The sequence below is a fragment of the Lissotriton vulgaris genome, chromosome 2_1 (assembly GCF_964263255.1).
Source record: "Lissotriton vulgaris chromosome 2_1, aLisVul1.2, whole genome shotgun sequence".
Taxonomy (NCBI): Eukaryota; Metazoa; Chordata; class Amphibia; order Caudata; family Salamandridae; genus Lissotriton; species Lissotriton vulgaris.
Genome location: NC_141687.1, coordinates 2,066,133,850 through 2,066,154,597, shown reverse-complemented (window position 1 = coordinate 2,066,154,597; position 20,748 = coordinate 2,066,133,850). Strand labels below are relative to the sequence as shown.

General features: G+C 45.0%; 1 protein-coding gene across 1 annotated transcript in view; it reads right to left on the bottom strand.

The window, feature by feature from the left end:
- Window positions 1-1,805: 1,805 nt before the first annotated feature.
- The window catches only part of CYP19A1 (cytochrome P450 family 19 subfamily A member 1), a 190,290-nt gene continuing 171,347 nt past the window's right edge, over window positions 1,806-20,748 (bottom strand). The window contains exon 9 of the mRNA XM_086958293.1: window positions 1,806-3,276. Coding sequence (XP_086814419.1) covers window positions 3,040-3,276 — 237 coding nt within the window. The 3' untranslated portion in view covers window positions 1,806-3,039. The remainder of the gene's footprint in view (window positions 3,277-20,748) is intronic.

Genomic DNA, 20,748 nt, shown 5'->3' with positions numbered 1-20,748 from the left:
ACTATTTAAAAATATATTTTTTATTTAAAAAATATATAAGTATGTATTTATGTATATATATTTCTTTAAAAAACAAAAAAAGTAAATATTTGAAATGTATATATTTATATAAGTTGGCATTATACTTACCTGGTAAGTTTTTACCACACATATGGCTTCACTATAGATGCCTTAACAATGCAAATTGTGTTGTAAAGGCATTTGTGCGGTAAAGACTTGTGTGGTAGTGTCACGGTTGTTGCAATGACGGCCTTGTAAAGCCATTTGTGGTAATGGCTTGCGTGGTTCCGTCAAACATCCCAGTGTTTGTACCGCCAAAAGTTAAATGTGATGGTAGCATGAAGGTAGATGCAGCAGAGTCTTCAGCTGCAGCAACAGGTTACCTTGGGCGTAGAGATCAGCTCTAGGTTCACAGCAGTTCTATGAGTACTCTGCGGTGCACTTCATTCCTTGGTCAAAATAACTTGGAACAACATCACCAAATCCAGGACACACATAACTAGGACCTAGAGGAGTATATGCTAGTTGCCGAAAGGATGAGTATTTGCGGTACTGTACTCCAAGGAGACTGCTTGCAAGGAAATACCAGACCTGTAGAAAATTCTCCATGCAAGTGTGTGGTGGTGCGTTGTATAATAAGTGATTTCAATCACCAGGCTACAGCCGCGAGATCCTGCATGAATTCCTAGATCATACCTCTCATTTTCTTTACTCAAAAAACCATTCCCTTGTAAAAGTCAGAGACAATATTAATTTGACACGCCTTCAGTGATGGGTCGATGAGACTACTGTAATAAAAGCTACAGAGGCCTTCCAAGAAAGCTCACTGGAAGATTGCAAGCACTCTAAGACCAGGCAGCCTAAGTCTTTTCTAAGCCTTAAAAAAAAAGACCCATTTCAATCCAGCCATGAAAGCACTCCATTGGCTCCCAGGAAAGTCCATGATCAAATCTAAATTTACAAGACTTACTGAATCACAGGCTCAGGCTACCTGTACAAGTTGGCTCCTGAGCACATGCCAGGCTGAAAGGGTTTGACTGCCACCTTGCACATAATTCATCTAAGAACCTTCAGATGCCGACAACGTCATTGGGTGATCATAGATAAACACACTGGAAGGCTTTGAACTCAAACTGGAGAGATCCCAGCCCATTTCTGGATTGTTTGGGTTGGTGCAGGATTTAACACATATGACTCTAAGTCAAAGAATAACTAATACTCTATAACTTTACATACCTTATATTTGATTGCGTCCATAACTACGCTTTCCTTTGCTGGTAATCTTCAATCAATCATAACATTTGTATAGCGCACTACTCACCCGGAAGGGTCTCAAGGCGCTTGGGGGAAGGGGTACGCTATTGTTCGAACAGCCAGGTCTTGAGTTGTCTCCTGAAGGCGAGATGGTCCTAAGACTTTCAACCGAAATTGCCAAGGCCCTATGGTCGGTATAAAGCAAAAGGTGGCGCTTTGTAAAATCTCTAGGATTTTATACAGCGGCCTATACATTTCGCTATTAAACATGAAACGATATTGTATCCTATTCCCTACTCCCATAACTTTGTTTGTCACTATTTGGCGGGCCCAATGCAAACAGTTCGATTTTCAACTAATAGAAAAAAGGTGCCCACCACCCACTGGCAAACAGGGCACGTTCTCATTTGATATATAAAGTGTTAAGGCGCAGCGCGTATTCAACACTTATTGAGCCCTTGACCACATTGCTAACACTGTAAATATGATATCAATGGCTACTATACACGCCATTTCAACAGAAGACACGTCATGCTTTGTGATTTGTATCGCTTTATGGTTTTTAATTTACAGGAATTTACAAGACACCAAACACAATTTTTAGCATGAGAATTACAATATTTTGGTGTAAAACATTATAGTTTAATTCATGTGTGGCGATGATCTGTTGCTAGAAATACCACAGTGCAGTTAAAATATGCTAACATATACAAATTACATTTGTTTTATCTGTCATTCAATCTAAATTTAGTATTCATGTAATTTAATATTTTGTTTCCGATTTCACAGCATTCCCAAATGTAGGAAAACAATTTGGTTTGGCTATTTTAACCTGTCACTTTAAGGTTCAAAACTGAAAACATCAAAAGAAGCAAACTCATAAATAGTAATCTTTACAGATAATTGTAGAAAATATATTGTTTGAAATGCAAAATATTGTACAGAAAATGAGATGTATACGTTTCCCTAGTTAATGAGCTTCATATTATGCTACATATTACAGCCATGCTTACAAGTTGAGAGGAGCACAAATCCCATCTGGAATTCTGCTCAGTTTACTGAGGAGTGAGCCAGTGTTCATGTATCCGCCTTTCCCGGGGGTGGGTACACTGGACCCCATGGTACTGGCCAGAAACCCCAGCCATTTAAATTTGGGAAATGGCCAGCAATGTAGTCTGGCCACTGCCCCCTGCCCAACCTTTCATCAAGGCCAGGCAACATTCTCTTCTTTCCACACCTACCCTCTTCTTCCCATTTACTTTACACTGATTCAAAGAAGGTGGTAAATGTTTGTCTTAAAACAAATTGAATCGTGAATTCAATGTGAAATTAATTCTACCTTGTACATCAGGGTCCCCACGGTGCAATTGTTCCTCATTCCATGGAGTTTTAACATATAGTTAGTGTTTGAGTGTGTGTGTGTGTGTATGCGTGTGTCTGTGTGTGTGTCTGCGTGTGTGGATGTGTGTGTGGGTGTGTGTGAGATGGAATTTCCGGTCACCAGGAATCTCTGTTCATGTATCCGCTTAACTTATAAAAGGGACCAGTATGTATACACAGGCACGATTCCATATTATACGTCTTAAAATACTATTTCAATGTATGGCATTTTCAAGACAAATGTTCCATATCGGTAAAAGTATGCTGATGACAGGTTATACAAATATACATTTCTTTGCAGTTATAGTTCAGTTACAGTAAGGTAATTGAAAGGTGACAACACATCAGTATTACTGCAGATAAAAATGATTGATGTAGACATTAATAACGACTGTTCTTTAATTTTCAAATGGTTCCATTTCTGGGAAGAAAAACCATCTCCAGCGAGGACTGTGTTTCATCTGGGTGTACGGAGAGATCATTGTTGTTCTGTATATTCTCTAAACATCTCCCCATGATGGTTTGCATGCTGTATCTCTTCAGTAGGGTCACCAAGATAGCTTTCATCATTACCATGGCAATATATTTCCCTGAACAGGCACGAGGGCCAAAGCCAAATGGCTGAAAGTAGCGATAAGGGACCTGCAAGAATCATTTAAACAAAGTTACTATTCATCTGTTTGCACTATAAGAAACATCCATAACATTTAAAGGCTTGTCCTTTTGTTTGGAATATTGGCATTCAGGTGATAATTTAGGAGAAAATGAGCGGTAGGCAACTGGGTATGACATTACCTAATAAAATATCAGTAGGGTCCTTTAAAAATATTTTATTGCACATTCTATTTAAGACAGTACCAAAATGTTGGTTATGCACCAATAATCAATAAATACAATATACATATTCATATTCAGAGATACAAAAAACAGCAGGCTTAAGAGATGCTACTTGAAGAAGCACCAGGAAAATCAAACCATAAACCAGGTATATATATATATATATATATATATATATATATATATATATATATATATATATATATATATATATATATATATATATATATATATATATATATATATAATTCTAGCAACCTTCAAAAATAGACAATGCGAAATGCTAAAAGTGCATGTGAGAATAAGATGTGCAAAATATATACTATCATTCTAGTGCCCCCTTAAACTAAGCTGTTTGAATCACTTAAAATCCTAAAGCGGGGATATGATGTGCAAAATGGCAGAATAACAGTTAAGTCATCTATGGAGAAGCGTGGCTCAATGGTTAGAGCGGCAGACCCTGATGCAGAGGCTGGGCCCGGGACCAGGGTTCAATTCATGCCTCGGCGGCTCTTGAACTCAATCTCCCCAGACCTGATAATTCTCGCCTTGATACCTAGTCTAATCATGGCTCCCACTCTGTGACTTTGGGCAATAGCTTGCTTAATCTCCACAGCGGCCCCAGCAGCGCTTGGATTCCTGGCTTCACCTTGGGGGTGCCCAGGAGTGGACATTTCACAGGAAAGCCAGGAAGGATTCCACAGCAGTATGAATACAGCGCTACGAGACCTCTGGGTAGAAGGCGCTATATAAATACAAACACATTTACATTTATTTCTACTCAAAATATAGTTCCCACAACTTTTCAAACGTCATAATTGCCCCATTTCGCATGGCGATAAAGCCGTTCACTATTACTGACTTTCTTCATTTTCCGGACCCAATAATTCATGTTGGAGCCTGTTGTGAGCATCATTTTTGACGCAGAAGGCATCTGGCCACCGCCATTGCAATATATACTAATTTTACCCTTTTCTCAATTAGGCCAAGAGATGGATCATATGCCAAGACTTTGAAGCAAATCTTGGATGCAAGTTTGATTTGCCATTCGGTTTCCAGAAACAGAAATAATTAATTCCAGAACCCCTAGACCATGGGTACTCACAAACTTTCTCTCAGGGGCCAAATTTACAGTGTGGTTTGTGTCCGAGGGCGGCACCGGTGGGGGCGGGGTCAGTCAGAGAGGGGTGCGGGGCTAGAGCAAAAAAAAACTGTGACCATGAGGTTGAACACAGGCCCCTGCAGCAGACCTCTTCGTCCACTGAGCCACCAGACCTAGCATACACAAATCTCTCTCTCTCTCTCTGTCTCCCTCCCTCTCTCTATCTCTTCCTTCCTCTGTCTCCCTCCCTCCCTCTCTTTCTCTCTCTCCCTCCCTCCCTCTCTCTTTCTCTCTCTCTCTCCCTCTCTCTGTCCCCCTCCCTCTCTCTCCCTCCCTCTCTCTCTCTTTCTCTCTCTCCCTCTGTCTCCCTCCCTCTCTCTCCCTCTGTCTCCCTCCATCCCTGTCTTTCTCTGTCTCACTCCCTCTTGCTGTCTCCCTCCCTCTCTCTCTGTCTCCCTCCCTCTTTCTCTCTGTCTCCCTCCCTCTCTCTCTCTGTCTCCCTCCCTCTCTCTCTGACTCCCTCCCTCTCTCTCTCTGTCTCCCTCCCTCACTCTCTCTGTCTCCCTCCTTCTCACCCTCTGTCTCCCTCCCTCTGTCACTATCCCTCCCTCTGTCTCCCTCCCTCCCTCTGTCTCCCTCCCTCTGCCTACCTCCCTCCTTCTCACTCCCTCACCCTCCCCTGACTCTCCCTCTAACTCCCTCCCTTGCCCTCCCCTGACTCTCCCTCTCTCTCCCTCGCTCCACAGACTCTCCCTCTCTCGCCCTCCCTTGCCCTCGCCTGACTCTCCCTCTCTCTCCCTTACCTGACTCTCCCTCCCTCCCTCTCCCTCCCTCGCCCTCCACTGACTCTGCCTCTCTCTCCCTCCTTCGCCCTCCCCTGACTCTCCCTCTCTCTCCCTCGCCCTCCCCTGACTCTCCCTCTCTCTCCCTCCCTCCCTCCCTCGCCCTCCCCTGACTCTCTCCCTCCCTGACTCTCTCCCTCCCTCGCCCTCCCCCGACTCCCTCCCTTGACTCTCTCCCTCCCTCTCCCTCCCCCGACTCTCTCCCTCCCTCGCCCTGCCCTGGCTCTCCCTCGCCCTGCCCTGGCTCTCCCTCTCTTGCCCTCCCCTGACTCCCCCTCTCTCTCCCTCCCTCGCCCTCCCCTGACTCTCTCGCTCCCTTGACTATCTCCCTCCCTCTCCCTCCATCGCCCTCCCCTGACTCTCTCCCTCCCCTGACTCTCTCCCTCCCTCACCCTGCCCTGACTCTCCCTCTCTCTCCCTCCCTCGCCCTCCCCTGACTCTCTCCCTCCCTTGACTCTCTCCCTCCCTCGCCCTCCCCTGACTCTCTCCCTCCCTCGCCCTGCCCTGGCTCTCCCTCCCTCGCCCTCCCCTGACTCTCTCCCTCCCTTGACTCTCTCCCTCCCTCGCCCTCCCCTGACTCTCTCCCTCCCTCCCTCCCCCTGCCCTGACTCTCCCTCTCTCTCCCTCCCTCGCCCTGCCATGCCTCTCCCTCTCTCTCCCTCGCCCTCCCCTGACTCTCTCCCTCCCTTGATTCTCTCCCCCCCTCACCCTCCCCTGACTCTCTCCCTCCCTCGCCCCGCCCTGGCTCTCCCTACCTCCTTCGCCCTCCCCTGACTCTCTCCCTCCCTTGACTCTCTCCCTCCCTCGCCCTACCCTGACTCTCTCCCTCCCTCGCCCTGCCCTGGCTCTCCCTCTCTCTCCCTCCTTTGCCCTCCCCTGACTCTCTCCCTCCCTTGACTCTCTCCCTCCCTCGCCCTCCCCTGACTCTCTCCCTCGCCCTCCCCTGACTCTCTCCCTCCCTTGACTCTCTCCCTCCCTCGCCCTCCGACGCCCTCCCCTGACTCTCTCCCTCTCTCTCCCTCCCTCGCCCTCCCCTGACTCTCTCCCTCCCTTGACTCTCTCCCTCCCTCGCCCTCCCCCGACTCTCTCCCTCTCTCTCCCTCCCTCGCCCTCCCCAAGCTCAAGAACACATTCACCTATGCAAAAATGTAAAACATGACAAAATCCAGAAACGCGGGGTATAGAAGTATAATTGGGTAAATGGTTTAAACATTGCAAGCATAAATAAGAACAAAGCACTGCTCAAAGATTGAGCCCTTATGTTCTGGAAACAATATAAAGCCATTTTTAAAAATTAATCACTACAATAAATTATGTTTGTTTTTGAGAACTGAATAATTAATTCCAGTCGTTCTTCTCTAACGTTGTCAAACAAATAGGCCACAGAAAGGGACTTGCAGTCTCTATACAAATATGAAGAATAGAACATATATGTCGGTTTAAATCACACACAGCTTCACACTTGTTTTTAATTGTGCTAGGAAATTTAAGGAAGCTAAGCTTTACAACTGCAAAAAAGGGTGCAACGTGATGAAAAAGGCCAAGCTTCCTTTAAAAGCAAGATTACAAAGCATATGTGGGAAGAAAATACACAGAGTACTCTCAGAAATCAGAAGACCGCATATTTCTGTAAACTGAAAAGGAAACCGCACATTTACTTGAACGGGAAAGCCAATAAAAAAGAATATGAGTGAAGGCAAGAGAGAGTTCGTGAAGTCAAGAGGGAGTTAGTCAAACAGTCATTGACAAGGACTTTCCTTATTCTTCGTTTTTGATTTCATTAATTTATTTGCCTTGCGCGCACACAGCCGCACCGGAGCGCTTCACAGGTCTTTAAAAGACCATTACCTTGTTAATGAGGCTTTGTTGTGTTTCACCCCTTCTGCGGCCCCTGCAGCTCCACTCTTAATGGCTGGAATCTCCCGGCCCCTATAGAGCAGAGCCCCCCCCCCCCCCCGAGTCTGGCAGTGTTTGCTGACACTCTTGAATTTTTTTCTTTTAAACTGGTACAATATCTACAAGGTCCACGGGCCGCCACGGAAGGCTTGCCGGGCCGCTGGCGGCCCGCGGGTCGTACTATGAGTACCCCTGCCCTAGACCAAAGGGCACTGACTACTTATGTGCATCCAATTGCTGCTGGCCCTTTTAAGCACCAAAAGCAGTGACTTGACTGATCAGGATTAACCAGTGCGAGAAATTGTGGGGTTCTATACAGCAGCCATTTGCTAAAAAATAACTTCCGATGCCAGTTAGCTCCACGTAACACACAGAAATTAAGTTTATTAACTTCACTCCATATTTTAGCTGTTAATTCCACCCCATCATATTTCCCCCATTTTGCAATAGCTTTCTGGATAAGGTCCGGAGATTTGACAGAAGCCAAGAGTTTTTTCTGTCCCCCTGGACTTTTATCTGAATCTGCTTCAAATAGCACAAATACAATATTTATACTCCCATTTATCTGACCCAGATCCAAATTGCTTAAAGCATTATATAACATTCTACAAGAGCCAAGGAGAAGAAAATAATTTTGAATCAACTCAGAAATTTCAGAAATGTGGAGCCATCTTCCCTTCAGGAGAAAGTCTGATATTTTCCTACACCCTACTTTGTCCCATTTTTGAACTATTTCCGATGGGACATTTTTTGTTTTTGTTTAAGTATTTATTGTAGATATAGCATGAAGATAAGATGCCAGTAGAAAGAGCCCAGGGCATCTGACGTTAAACAGAGCTCTTGAACAGAAGATACGCGCATTCCAGAATAGAACACTATGAAAGCCAATGACATTTCTTACAGTATAACAACAACAATATTAAATATGAATAAAATACTTAATCAGAATGCCACACATCCCTTTTCCTATTTAAAAAAGGACAATCTTAATAAATACTAAAAACAACTGGTATACAAGACTATAAATAAGAAACCAAGTATAGAGTTAAAAATAAAAATAAACTATAGATGTAACAAAGAACTATTCTGTGGGTAAAATATAGATTTAACACAAGGAATTATTATGTGTATCTTTTGGAAAGTCTGATAGTTCAACAAGCCGTTCTTAACATAAAAATCAGAATTTCTAACCACATTTCCATACTTCTTATCTGATGAATTTTTCACACCATCTCTTAGTACTTCTGTATCCTTTCCTTCACAGTTCTTGGTTTCATTAGTACATTCTTTTTACCTTGGAAATCCTAGACAAATGCAACCATTGTCCATTTAACACACATACTGCATTATCTCTTACCTCAGTAACCCAAACTGGATCCTGAAATTTAGAAAAACCTTCCTTTGCAAAATGGGATTTTTTTTTTCAAATTGTTTTTATTGGCATTTGCAAAACAAAGAAGACATATACAATCACATATTTCGAATCAGTGCTTGCGGGGTGTACAAGTCAAACATACAAATAAAACAAATCCTAACATCAAAAACTAGTCAGGTCGGCATATTATAACACTGGCAGATTCGTCTGCACCAAGTGCAGGGCAAGGCTACATCTACACATTCTAGATTGAGTAATAACTTTGGGTGGAGTAAAAGGTTATACCATAAGCACATCACGACTTCTCGAGACAATTATCTAGGTGGATACCTGGGAACATGGGAGCATCATGCATGTACAGTGCGCATAATAATGGCAATGACAGTCCGTCAAAAACTGCGGATCTGTGAAACAGAGAATGACAACAGCTCTCACACCCAGTAAATCAGCAGAAACATACTCAAGGTCCTTCTTCCGAGTCTCCCGGCTGGGGGGATTGATCCTGAGTCCTGGTCCATTGCAAAAAGGGCTCCCAAATGTCTTAAGGTCTAGAAGCTGCAGGCATCAGTTCCCAAAATAGCCCCAGTTGTGTGTGGCCGTAACTTACATCCATCAAGGGAAACATCCTTTACAACGCATCTTTTACAACGCAGTGCCTTTACGACGCAACTTTTACAATGCAAACCATTACAACGCATTGCGCTGGGGGCGCTCTAGGATAAGGAGTAAGTTTAATTTTTTATCCAACACCTTCCCTAGTGTCCACGGGGACTGGAGTTGGAATAGTAAATTAAACTATTCACTATCCAGCACCCCAAAGCGCTATGCGTTGTAAAGGTTTGCGATGTAAAAACCGCGTTGTAAAGGCATGCGTGGTAAAAGCATCCGTTGTAACGTCATACATCCATCCGTCAACCATGCCTTAAACGTGGGTGCCTTTCATCTACCCCATCTTATAGCGATTTGCCATAAGGCATATAACAACAGGAGGGCATACAGTTTTCGTTTCCGGGGCTCAGTATCCTTTACAAGGCCTAGCAGGCCCAGATGTGGAGTAAGGGTGTCAGTCCTATCAACTATTTGATTGACCGCCTCAGAAATGTCATGCCAGAAGTCCCTGAGTTTCGGACAGTCCCAGGCCATATGAAGGAATGAGGCAGGCTCAAACCCACATCTCCAGCATCTTTCATCGTCCCTCAATCACATGCGGTGTAAGCTAATAGGAGTTCTATAGTACCTGTGCAAACAAGTGAATGAGGCGCAGCTTGTAATTTGGGGATAATTCGAGCTGCTGCCTACAGCAAAAGGTCCATTGTTCCTCATCTAGCGGGAGATCTAATTCTTCATTCCAGAGCCTCAAAGACTGTGGTTGGATAATCGGAGCTTGGTCTTGCATGGCCGTGTACAGTCTAGTCGCCAGTTGCGCGGCGATGCTCTCGCAAGGATGCTTTGCAGAGCCTTAAATGTAGCGGGAGCTTCTGTAAAGTCATCGCACAGCGTTTGACACGCCGTCCGAAGTTTGTGGTACGCAAACTTCTCCCTAAATGGCACCTCTCCGCCGTCTACACCAGCAGGGGCGGGGCGAAATGTCCCGTCCGGGTACAAGTCCGCAAAGGTATGCATCTGGGTGCCATCTAGCTCAACCACACCTCCACTTTACTCCAAGCAGGCCAGCAATGGATTGTTACGGAGGGGGATTGCCGGAGCAAATAGTGCTTGGAGACGGGCGGGCCTCTGGAGGGCCCGCCAAGCCCACCTCAATGTGTCCGCCGTGTCCACATCCGCGCCAGGGCTCGACGTTTTTTTGTAGAGCCCTACCGTCAAAGGTGTCGGCGCACCATGTCCATCTCAACTGCAAATGTAGGAATTGGGCTTCTGCACATAGTGCATAAAGTTGCATATCTGGAGCACCCAACCCACCCTGTCGCAGCGGAAAAGTCAGGAGGTCCCAGGAAACCTTTGCCTGGCCACCCGCCCATATGAGAGAATGCAAGTGAGAATGGAGACATTTAAAAAAAATGCTGTGTGAGCGGGATCGGTACATTTGCGAAGAGATACAAGAATTTCGGTAGTATCCCTATCTTTGACAGTGCCACCTTTCCGGCGAATGACAGAGGAAGTTTGGCCCATATTGCCATTTTACCCTCAAGCCATGCAATGGCCCTTCCAAAGTTCATGGTCCAGATGTCTTGTAAATTTCGACACAGCCAGATGCCCAAATATTCGACTTCCTCCGCTTCCCAGCGCAATGGAAATTCAGATATGACCTCAGGGGTCCCATCTGTTAACGGAAACACGACTGACTTCTTCCAGTTGATAGATATCCCCGACAGCCCCCCGAATTTTATAAATTCTCGTTGCTCTGGGTCTAGGTTGTCAGAAGTGTTTAATATATATAGGGTGATGTCGTCAGCATACATGGAGATCAACAAATTGCGAGAGCTGAAGCCTTTCCCCCTGGCCGTATGGTGCTGGCGTATTTGAGCCACAAGAAGCTCCATGGCGATGGCGAATAACAGCGGTGATAATGGACACCCCTGTCTGGTGCCTCGGGTGACCGGAAATGCTTCCGATATCAAGCCATTAACCCTAACTCTGGCCAGTGGCTCAGTATACAGCAGCTTGATCCACCTTATGAATAGTGTGCTGAATCCCATGCGTACAAGAATGCGAAATAGATATGGCCATTCGAGTGAATTAAATGCCTTTGTGGCATCCAAAAATATGGCGGCAGCCTGGACTGTGGGATGTAGGTAGTGCAGGACTGAGAAAATCGTCCTGAGATTGTGCGCCGTGGAGCATCCGGGTATAAACCCTGACTGGTCCGGGAGGGCCACCATCGGAAGGAGAGGGTGGAGGCGGTCTGCCAGTAGTTTTGCATAAATTTTTACTTCCACATTTTTGAGGGACAGCGGGCGGTAAGAATCCAGCTCCGCTTCATCCTTTTCCAGTTTTAACAGCGTCATAATGAGTGCCTCCCGCATGGATGCCGGAAGGATCTCTGCCTCTAATGCTTCTTCATACACCGCATGCAATCGCGGGGCGAGTACTTCGGCATAGGCCTTATAGAACGCAGTTGTGAGACCATCAGGTCCCGGGCTTTGTTAAGTGGAAAGCTCTTTATTACCAGCTTAATGTCTTCTATTGTCATAGACAGTTTATGTACTTCTGGTGTGTATCATTGAACCACACCAGTACCATTGAGTCAAGGAACTCTTGCAGGCCGTCTGAACATTCTGACTGCGTGGCAGTGTATAGATCAGCATAGTAGGCACTCATTCACTCAGAACTTCCGCTTGTCCCAGCACAGTGTTCCCAGAAGAAGCCTGAATCATGTGGATGTAAGGTGTGGACCAGGTTTACGAATCATGTTGGCCAACTTTCGGAACGGCCTGTCCCACTCGCCATAGCGTTGGGCCTCAGCATATTTACCTAAAAATGTAAGTTCCCTTTGAGCCTCTTCTGCGTAATCTAAAAGCTTTGTCTTCAGTTCTTTCGCCACTTGTGGACTTGCATCAGCGCAGAAGCGCTGCTCGAACTCTCTGATTTGCGTCTCTATTCCCGCTAGGGTACCCCTAATGGCCTTTAGGACCCCGGCCTGTCTACCTATTCATTTCCCCTTTATTACCACCTTGAAGGTGTTCCACAGAGTTGCAACCGTGGACAGCGAACCAGCATTTAGGTCAAAGTAGTCTGCGATATCGGATCTAATTTCTTCCCTGAATGCATCGTCTAACAGGGCGTGTTGTGGGAGTTTCCAGCTAAAGGCCTTGGTCGGCAGATCAGGGAGGGCAAGTGTCAACAGGCAGGGGGCGTGGTCAGATAAGGAGCGGGCAAGGTGGCGTACCTCCACCGTCCAGGTGGCCACATCTGAGGACACAAGCCAGTAATCCAATCGGGACCAGGCGGCATGATGACTCGAAATGAATGTTCGCTCCTGTAAGTCTAAATGTCTGAGCCTCCAGATGTCAATCAAATTCCCTTCTTCCATGAGGTCATGAAGGGCCTGACTGGCAGTGGGGTGTAGTGGTTTTGGCGCTCCTCTTCTATCTAGCGTGTCATTAAGCACCGCATTAAAGTCACCTCCCCAAATTATGGTGTTGCAGTTAGTAGAAGCTATTTTTGCCCAGACCTCCCTATAAAATTCTGGGGAGTCTACATTTGGCCCATATAGGGCCGCCAAGACAACAGGTTTACCACCAAAGCGGCCCTGGAGTATTATGTATTTCCCTTCAGGATCTGTCTCAGCTCCATATTCTCTCCAGTCCAACCCCCTACGAATAAGTATGGCCACCCCTCTGGCATAATTAGAATAAATCGCAGAGTGTACATCTGCCCATCTACTATGTTTCAAGCGCGGTGATGGTTTGGAGTTCAGGTGGGTTTCTTGTAAAAAGCATATGTCTATGTGGTGCGTCACTAAATATGCATGCACTAATCGTGCCTTTCGCCCATCATTTAGTCCCCGAACGTTCCAGGTGAGGATTCTAAACAGATTAGTATTTGTCCCTATCGGAGTGCCTGAAGAAATGTATGTGCGCCCGCCACCCTAATACATATAACCTGCCAGTGCATCTTTGGAAGAGGTAGAAGACTTAACAATCGATAAACTATAACCAACCTAACCCTCCCCCCCCCCCCCCCCACCCGCTCCAACCTCCCTTACAGGTTGTGACAAATCCCCCCCAAATCCACTACGAGAGTGGACAAAACGAAATATTGGGAACCACCCCTCGGAGGCGCGGTAGCACACGCATACACTCCCGTTCACACAGGGTGGCTGAGAAAATGATAAACGCTTCAGCAAGACCCCAACATAACACTTAAGTAATAAGACATTGCATAATAACGAAAATGACAAAAGGATATCATATTATCTAAGGAGCAGTATAGACAGTTTTTGTCATTTAGGCGTATAAACAATAGCATTGAGACAACAACCAGTGTCCTTGAGAAACATAGCTACGGCTCAGGTAATGACCCAGACAATACGAGGCCGGTTGTTCAATCATTATCACTCAGATGGTCATTGCCTCTGTCTTTCTCAATGCCTGCTACTTTCGCTTTCGGGCCACAGACATGCTTGGCAAATTTGATAGCGGAGTTAGAGTCAATAAAAAAGTGTGTGGTGCCATCATGGGAGACCTTGATTTTAGCAGGATATAAAAGCGAGTACGGGATTTCGGCTTGTAGCAACAGACGCTTTGCTGGGAGGAACTCCCGCCGTGCGGCCTGCACCGTCGGCGTAAAATCAGGATAAAAGGAGATGGTATTACCTTTATGTGTAATTCGTGCCTTTTCTCTCGCCAGCCGCAACTCCAAGTCTCTGATCTGATAATTCAAGAGTTTGGCAAGTATTGGTCTAGGCGTGCTGCCCACCGGTGGACATGGCTTGGCAGTTCGGGCTGGACTGTTCCCATGAGGCACAGGGTCAGACTGATTTGCATATAGCCATGTCTGAACTGGGGTGGCAGAGTGGGCTAAAGAACGGTGATGGATTAAACCCAGATCTTTTGTCTGGGTGTGAGTGTTTGATTGATTCAGATGCTTCGTTCATCACCACCCCCTTTTGTACCGCTTTTGGCCACCATAAGTGTGGCAGGGTATGCTCAGACGTGAGTCCCTTGCTCACTTTGCCACTGGATTCAAGCAAGCCGGGCTGAAGACGGCTGGAATGCCAGAAACCGGTCCTCAGAAGCTTGTTTCCGGTCCAGGGAAGACATGGCTTGGCAGTTTGGGCTGGACTGGTTCCATGAGGCACAGGGTCAGACTGATTTGCATATAGCCATGTCTGAACGGGGGTGGCAGAGTGGGCTAAAGAACGTTGATGGATTAAACCCAGATCTTTTGACTGGGTGTGAGTGTGATTGATTCAGATGCTCCGTCCATCACCACCCCCTTTTGTACCGCTTTTGGCCGCCATAAGTGTGGCAGGGTATGCTCAGACGTGAGTCCCTTGCTCAGTTTGCCACTGGATTAAAGCAAGCCGGGCTGAAGACGGCTGGAATGCCAGAAACCGGTCCTCAGAAGCTTGTTTCCGGTCCAGGGAAGTCATGGCTTGGCAGTTCGGGCTGGACTGTTCCCACGAGGCACAGGGTCAGACTGATTTGCATGTAGCCATGTCTGAACTGGGGTGGCAGAGTGGGCTAAAGAACATTGATGGATTAAACCCAGATCTTTTGGCTGGGTGTGAGTGTTTGATTGATTCAGATGCTCCGTCCATCACCACCTCACTTTTGTACCACCAGTGGTTTCGGGCCTAGCGCCCTGTGAGCATGTTCCACCACAAATACGGTGGAGAGGTGAGGGTCGAAGAGCTCATGTAGGAGATCCGTCACATACACTTCCATCCTTGTGATGGCCGTCATCTCCGGAATCCCCGTGATTTGGACGTTGTTTCTCCTGGAGCGCGCCTCCAAATCGTCGTTCTTCTCCCGTATAACAGCCAGTAGCCAGTCCATGTGTGAGATTTGCTCTTTTGTTTCTTGTTGGAACTTGTGATGTTCAGTGTGGAGATTTTCCAAGCAATTTAGCTGTGTTTCATGAGTGGAGACCTGAGATTTCACTGACTCAAGCTGGGATGTCAAGGTGTCCAATTTGGCATCAATGTTTCGGAGACTGGTGCGCATTTCCAGCATCAAAGATCTAAGGTCTTCCCCTTGGCTTTCACCGGATACATCAACCCCTGCATCCCCCAAGGCATCGTGGCCTGTCTGTTTGGCAGGGCGCTTGTTTTCAAAGGTGATTTTAGGTTGACAGGCATTGTTCTTGCCCATGGCGACCTAGTAATAGACCGCTGCGAGCACGGTGCACAGCGGAATGCGGCGTGGCACGTGTGGGGTCTTCCCCCGCCTCCTGGTAAGGACAAGGGTCTGGGGTCCGCAGTGGCAGAGAACGACACAGAAGAGATCCTCACGTGTGTAACAGGCAGGTCCCCCAATCTCCGGTGTTTAGCTCCTTATAGGGTAACGCTGAAGCCAGTGGTATGTTCTACTATAACAATGGTCGTGCCTCTGGTGCCAAAAGATCACAGGACATCAATGTCACGGCACAGCCGACAGCGCAGGCAGCGATGTCGCATCATCAGTTGACGTGGTTCAGGATTGCAGTGTCATAACTGCGCAGCCACGCATCCACGCTCCAGCCTCCGGAGCACCCGCCGCAGGAGCTCCGCTCCGACCACGAGAGGCCCGCACGACCTCTGGCTCAATTTGGAGGTGCGTCCGGGGAAGCCAGGTCGGACCCCGGCCTCAGCAACAGCCTCACCCGGTCTCTCCAGTTGTCGGCTCCGAGGCACCTCAACTTCCGCTCTGGCCTCTGAAAATCGGCCTCCGGGTGCACAAGGATGTCCGCACTGCAATGCGGTGGAGTTGTGCCCTCGCAGTCGCGTTGTTGGCAGGATTATTTTAGGATATATGACTCAGCCGGCGGAGCTCGCTCAAGAAGCGGCCATTTCGCTGCCTGGCTAGCCACGCCCCATTTCCGATGGGACTTTAGTCCATTATTCAATAACGAGTTCGGCTAAAGGGGTTGCTGTGTTAAAAAAAAAAGGAATAGCATATCTTCTAAAACAATCGCTGCGTTTTAGAAAAAAACAATGCATGCTCTTATATCGGACTTTTTTGGGTGATTTTGCCATTTTTAACGGATTGCTTATCTGAAACTCTGTGCAAATCAGCTGCAAAAGCACTACTTTTCCGGAGCAGAAACTTTCTTGCGCCATCTGTCCAGGCTGCTGCTCAGTCCTTGATAGCGCAGGGACACACTGGCAAGTGTAACCAGGCGTTTTAAAAACTCAGAATTATTATTATCATTAAAAAATAGTTAAAAAATATTCCAGTGTGAGATTCTATTTTAAACCTTGGCATATACTGTGCATAATACGCAAAATAATAATCCCTCAGATTAGGGAGCCCCAGCCCACCTTTTTCCAGATCCTCATATAAAGTGCTTAGTGCAATTCAGGGAGTTATATTAACACTTTCAATATAAATGTAAAAGACCAACAAGCAAGCAAACATCAACTGCATTAATTATAACAGTGCATAATAGGAGATTCCAATTCCAATTACCTTATTAATACTTAGTTGAACTGCAAGCACATATGCTTTCAAATGCAAAAGAAAGAATATAAAATAGATCACCCTTTTATTCATTATTTCACTATACTCTGCACACTCCAGCAAGCATGACAACCAGTGCTTAATTTGAGCCGGCGGTTTCCGGTACTCAGCACTTATTTGTCAACACCGGCGCTTATAACAGTACACCAAATGGTGGAGCCATCTGTCTAATTTTGAAATGAGCACAACAACAGTTGTTTTCCGATTCAATATACAATGAAAAAATGACTAGTAATACCTTCCGCCCAAAGCATTGTAGTTTGGGTGGTGTGTAATAGCCTGACTTGTCATACTTGTAAGAGTATAATTTTAGTTCTGTTGGTACTGTCATTGGCTGCGCTTGCAGGGGCAATGGGTTGCAAGCTGCAATGGCCTCCTGAGAAGGGCCCTGGCACTGACTTTTTAGTTGTTGACAAATTAAGCACTGATTTTCTACAATCACAAATGAATGTAGTACTGCATTGCAAAAATGCCAATGAAACCAATGTTTGTCTAAATATTTGTTAAAATGCATTCTTAATTTTATTACAGTTATGGAAATTGCAGCATCACATTAAAGGAATGCAAAGAACCATTTAATTGTTTGGTCCTAAAAAGTGCATACTTTGAAAGGCAAAATAATATGTTTGGTTTCCTTTAATCTGAATATTAATTCTCTATAGTTCTCTATAGTAAGTATAATTATACAATGATGCATGTTCCAATAATTAACACCTGCAATATTGCCATCATAATTTAATTTTTTTTATTGATCTAAAATGTTCTGCTGTTTGAACTTTTAGTTGATAAATTGTACTTCCCAGATACAATTTCATACAATCGAATAATTACATAAACTACAACAGTCATTAAGCGGTTCATAAAGGATTTAATTAAAAAAAAATTCTTAATCGTCATTCAATATTACATTTTTTTGTGGTTTATGGCTGAATTTACAACATTTTCAATGACCACAAGTATATTATTTACAGATACCAGCAAACCCATAACATCCGATCTCACTTTAGCTGAGATTCATTGTCAACTTAATATTCTTCTTCTTCATGTTCAGGTATGCCACAAAGTTATAAAGCATTTCCTCTCCACCTTTCCAAGATAGTAAACAGATTGTCAATAAATCTAAGCCATAAATAAACTTGCTGCAAATATTCAGAGTCAACTGACCACAAACCATATTACAATTTCAGCAACCCATCCTGAATATGGTGTGGTAAATATACAGGCCATTGTAGTTTTGCGCTGCTGTAAATAGAAAGGACCATTAAAAATAAAATAATTACGAATCAATACAAACTCTAACGGAATGGTGTAAAAAAATATGCAGAGTCCATTTAACAAGCATTGGCATAGCCAATAATTCTTGCCTTTGGGAACTTATACGTGTTTATTTATCCAGCATAATATACTTGGTGCAACAACATCAACTGTTGCATGGCTAAATACTTATAAGGTCCCAAAGGCGAGACCTATTGGCCATGCCAATGCCAAGCATTAAAAATGCAATAGGTCTTGCCTTTGATTATGTTAAAGCCATTTGCTTTGCTATACAATACCATTAGCAAAGCAAATGGCATTAACTTAATCAAAGGCAAGACGTATTGCATTGCTAATGTTTTTTTTTCCCGGACTGCAGTGACAGCAGGTACATTGATGTGCGCCTGGTGAGCGTTGTACAGGAAGGGAAATCCTTTCAAGCGAGTAATTTTCTCTCTTGATTTCCATTCTGTTTTTGAAACTCAGGAGTAGCAACATTGTCGTGGTGTCACCACCGCTTTGAGTGGAAGTTTTTTAAAATATTATTTACAAGCTTTTGTTGCTGCTTATTTATCTTATGCTCAATTGCGGGCGACTCCTTGCCTGGCAAAGAAATAAATGCAGTGTTTGTGGCTTCAGAGCTATGTGTGCAGAGACAGGGTGGGGCGAAGCTTGGCAACCGAACAAATGCAAAAGAGAGACTCCCAAGAGCACTTGTAGTCAAACCATACAGCAACACGTCTTACATCATTATGTAACGACACACCCTGGGGACCTGCCCAAATACAGGCAGCAGAGAGGCAAAAAGCAATTGTCAGAAGAATGGAAACTTGGCTGTGGGCAGTGCTTAATTTGTGCAAGTAGTTGCCGTTGGTGGGCACCAGCACACATTATTGGGGTCTAGGACTTATTTTTCATTGTCAGAAATAAAGATTATGCTGTTCCTAAGTGTTTAGATATCGGAGTCAGGGAAACACCACCCACTTGACCTTGAGGGTTCAAAGTTGGGAGTCCATATATTGGATTTTAATGCCCTCACACACCCTTTCAAGTGCCATGCTTCATCATCTGGGCTTCTCCTCGTTGGGTCGGTGGTGCAATACCCAACAGGCTCTCTATATTAGGGGCACTTTCTTAGAGATCTTTTTCAAATAGCCGTTTGGTGAGGTGGGGGTGAGAGGCCAGAAATATGTAGATGTGTATGTTGAATAAGTGAATTAAAATAGGACTGGGAGTACCTATAAGATCAAACGTTATTCTAGAGGTCTCCTGCCCTAAGTAAAAACAATTAATAGGGCACTCCCCTAAGCTTGATGTCTTGGCTTCAGCATCCCTATTAGTGAATGAAGGTCAACATGTTTCTTGCTCAATGTCTATTCTTCGTGCGATTCTTCAGGACCGAAATAGTGAAAACACTTACTAGTTGGTGACATGGATCTGTACTCACATCACCTGTGTATCTACCTATTATGGGTTACCTGTCAAGTCTGGAACTACTGGACCGGACCTGGTAGGCGATGGTAGCCCAAAAAAACGTGCGGAATTCGCAAAATTCTTAGCACATGAGAAAATCTCATGTCTGACCTACCGGGTACTGTTGAAGCCTGGTTAGTCTATAGAATTGGGTAGTTCCAAACCTGGCAGGTAAACCATAATAGGTAGATACATAGGTGATGTGAGTAAAGATGTGATGTGAGCAAACATCCATGTCACCAACTAGTAAGTGTAGATAGTTTTCACTATTTCAGTCCTGAAGAATCGCACGTAGAATAGACATTGAGCGAGAAACATATTGACCTTCATTCACTGATAGTCTCTTTTGGGGGCTTTCATGATTTCAACCCTTCTTACTGCTTTACCAAGTCTACAGACAGGCAACACCACAAAGTGCAGTCCAGCATGTCTTGATTGTATACAATAATCCAGGTAGAATTTACATTCAAAAGGAAAATAATTCATTATTTCTGTATGTAGTCTTTCTTCCTTCACCTTAGACCTCTCAATCACTATATAGCAGTCATATGCTCACGTTACCCAATAAAGATTCTATTTTGCTGGATAGGGCATGAATAAAGCCAGTTATGGACCACCAGCTGTAGCAGGTGTGCGTACCTGCTGTTAAAATCAAAGACAATCTTCTTTAAGGTTGGCCAAAGAAGGTCAAGAAGGGATTTACCCATTCTATATTTCAATTTGTGTGTCTTATTTTTATTCTCCTTAATGTGCCCTTTCGTCCACTTCAGAGTGCTAGCCCCTAGGCTAGCATGCACTGGCAAAAGCAAATAGGTGACTTAAATCAGTTAAGGCAGACTAATCCAAACATGCTCAAAGTCTGTTGCATATGTCAGTACATTAAAGCCGGGATTGCTGACATGCTAACGTGATGCATGGACTGTTTACCTCTTAGGATGGCTTAGAGAGCAGGGTGCATGCCACTAACAATATGAGTTGTACCAGAGGTCATGAGTTAGATTTCTGGGAAGGCAGACTCAACCTTCTATCCTTAACTAACTAACATAAAGTGTATAACGAATACCAAGTGCTATTTAGAGCAGTAATACCCAAGGTTATTTATGATTACATCATTTATTTGGAGCGAAAAACAAGCTGTTATAAATACGGAGAGAAGTGGGCGGCATTTACGTTACTGTTTAGTGACTGTTTTCAGCAAAGTAGGAAGAACGA